The sequence below is a fragment of the Pteropus vampyrus genome, unplaced genomic scaffold, assembly GCF_000151845.1.
Source record: "Pteropus vampyrus isolate Shadow unplaced genomic scaffold, Pvam_2.0 Scaffold262, whole genome shotgun sequence".
NCBI classification, from domain to species: Eukaryota; Metazoa; Chordata; class Mammalia; order Chiroptera; family Pteropodidae; genus Pteropus; species Pteropus vampyrus.
Window position 1 is genome coordinate 2,627,663 of NW_011889043.1, and position 2,417 is coordinate 2,630,079.

The window sequence follows — 2,417 nt, forward strand, 5'->3', positions numbered from 1 at the left end:
TAATATACTTCTCATCTCAGATAATGTGTTCTTCTTTTCTGACTAGTTCCCTTTTATAATTTCCATTTCCATTTTTATGTTTTTTATCTCTTTGTTGAAGTTAGAGGTAAAGGCCACACCAGAAACTGAGGCCAGCTGGCTCCAGCTTGAGCCTAGGCGCTGCTCAGCAAAGAGCTCCTGACTCCCTGAGGATACAGCCGAATGTGGCTTGGGTGGAGCCACGAACTGGGGGAGGCAGGGTTTCAGGGAATCCTCTGGGCAGAGCAACGTCTGTTGTCCAGTTTGATGCCCTATGGTGGTTCTGTGTCGAGGAGAGCACTGGAAAGAAAAAGGGCTCAGCAGGGAACAATGGATACTGCCCACACCTCTGTACAGAGCGAGTCTCGCCTCGACCCTCACTCCGACCACTCAGTGTCCTGTAAGTCCCTTTGTCCTTTGTAGCCAAACTGGCACTGGTGCTCAGAGTGAGCAAGTCCGTCACCAGGAAAGTCCGCTAGCAGACACATCTGCAGCCTCCATCCCACTCAGCCACTGGGACCAGCCAGCCTCGTGTCCTGGCCCCATCCTACCGTCTGCCATTGCAAGGTGATTTCTTAGATTTCTCCCTAGTTGTATGGCTTGTTCATCTAGATCCCAGGCAGTTTTTCCTTGCTGTTTGCCCCTTGTTTCTGTCACAACTTTGATTTGGTCACCAGAGGGATGAACAGAGCCTCCCTCTATCTACACCATTTTTTTCTGCCCCCTGATGCATCGTTTTTGATAGCTAAAATTATTGTTCCTACTTTTTAAAAGTAACACATTTTATGATATATATTACTTATGCTTATATATGTCTTACTGACATGTAATATGTAAACTTAGTTTTATAATTTTGTATATTTTTCAGAGAATAACAGTTTAGAGGGCCAAGATGTCCAGCTTGAGGATATTTGCTGTGAATCATAAAAAAGTGTCCAGCTTGCACATTAATGTAAGTTTTCTTGTAAAATTAAATGTACTTCAACAATTTGTAATGTAATGTAATGTAATGTAATTCAACAGTTTCAGTTACTTTACTTTCCAAAAGGCATAGTATATATCATATACTAGTTTATCTTTATCTTCAGTAGTTTCTTAACAGGGAGTATGGGAGAATCATTAACCAAGAAGAAGCATGCCTCATCATTAGTTTACAAATTCATTTTTCTACCTTAAAATCACCTGCGCAGCATTTTGAAGAACTCTATCTCTCTATTCCATTTTGAGATCATTAGTGGCCTAAGGAGTTAAACAGTTTTTCTTAACTGTTTTCATTGCTGATGCTTTCAGATTATACACCCTGTGACAGGTAGATACTGTCTTACCTTGGTCATTCTGCAGTGGAAATTTTAACAGCCTTGAAGCTCTACTTTTGAAATGTTTTTGTAGTATAATAGTGTTTTATTACCAAAACTTGGTAACTAATGTAAAAATAATATAGAAAGCACAAGCATGTATTTCATGATGTTAAAAAAGGCAGATTGTGGCAGGTCAAAATCATAACTAGCAATTCCAAATATATTGTCAGCCATTAAATGTGTATCTAGTGGTTTAGGGACATATTGGTATGGAGAATATTCAACCGCTGTGTGGGAACATTAGGTGAAAATACCTGGGGAACTTTTAAAATGCCAGTCTCTTCTTCTCGCACCCCAGATATTTTTAAGAAGCTTTCCAGGTGATTCTGAAGTGTAGCTACTTTTATAAATCCTGAAAATAGCTCATGGTTTTAGAGTTCACGACCCTCACAAGTTCTTAGCAGCTGTAGAGAAGAACCAAGGAGTATCCAAGGTGAGAGACCTTTTTCACCTTTATGACTCTGGCAACTTCAGAATCTTCCTTCTCAAACATTAGCTATCTGAATCACCTGGAGGGCTTGTGAAAACACAGATTGTTCAGCCTCATCTCCAGAGTTTCTCATTCTATTGAGTGGGTCCTAAGAGTTTGTCTTTCCGACAAGTTCTCTGTGATGCTAATACTGCAGGTCTAGCAGTATTAGCATCACAGAGAACTTGTCTGAGGTCAGCTCAAAATAGCAAACTAGTACTAATTTTAATCTTTTTCTTTCCTGTAGTGTAATTTGGGTTGCCACTTTTTAAAATAATTGGAGTTAAAAATTGGGACTACTTCAAGGAGATTCAAAGTATGTTGTCCTGACAAAGTATAGTTATAATGTTAAAAGTATTGTAATAAGTCATGCTAAGATAAAATTAATGTCAAGTTTCTTTTTCTCTTCACTAGAACATATATTGCTCTAAAATAAGAGCAAGTTTAAAAAGATTAAAGCCACATGTGCCTCTTGGAAGAAATTACAGTTCCCTACCAGGTAATACTGTTAGAGTCTTCTCTTTTTAATTAAACTGCTAGCTTGCTTTCTTCCCTCTACCTCTCCCCTCCTC

At 39.1% G+C, this 2,417-nt stretch overlaps 1 protein-coding gene across 2 annotated transcripts in view; it reads left to right on the forward strand.

Annotated features, from left to right (window-relative positions):
* The window catches only part of LOC105302184 (ribosome-releasing factor 2, mitochondrial-like), a 10,078-nt gene that overhangs the window by 5,365 nt on the left and 2,296 nt on the right, over positions 1–2,417 (forward strand). For both annotated transcript variants that reach the window (XM_011375148.2, XM_011375147.2), the window contains exons 2-3: positions 887–970; positions 2,260–2,344. In XM_011375148.2, coding sequence (XP_011373450.1) covers positions 911–970; positions 2,260–2,344 — 145 coding nt within the window. In that variant the 5' untranslated portion in view covers positions 887–910. The remainder of the gene's footprint in view (positions 1–886; positions 971–2,259; positions 2,345–2,417) is intronic.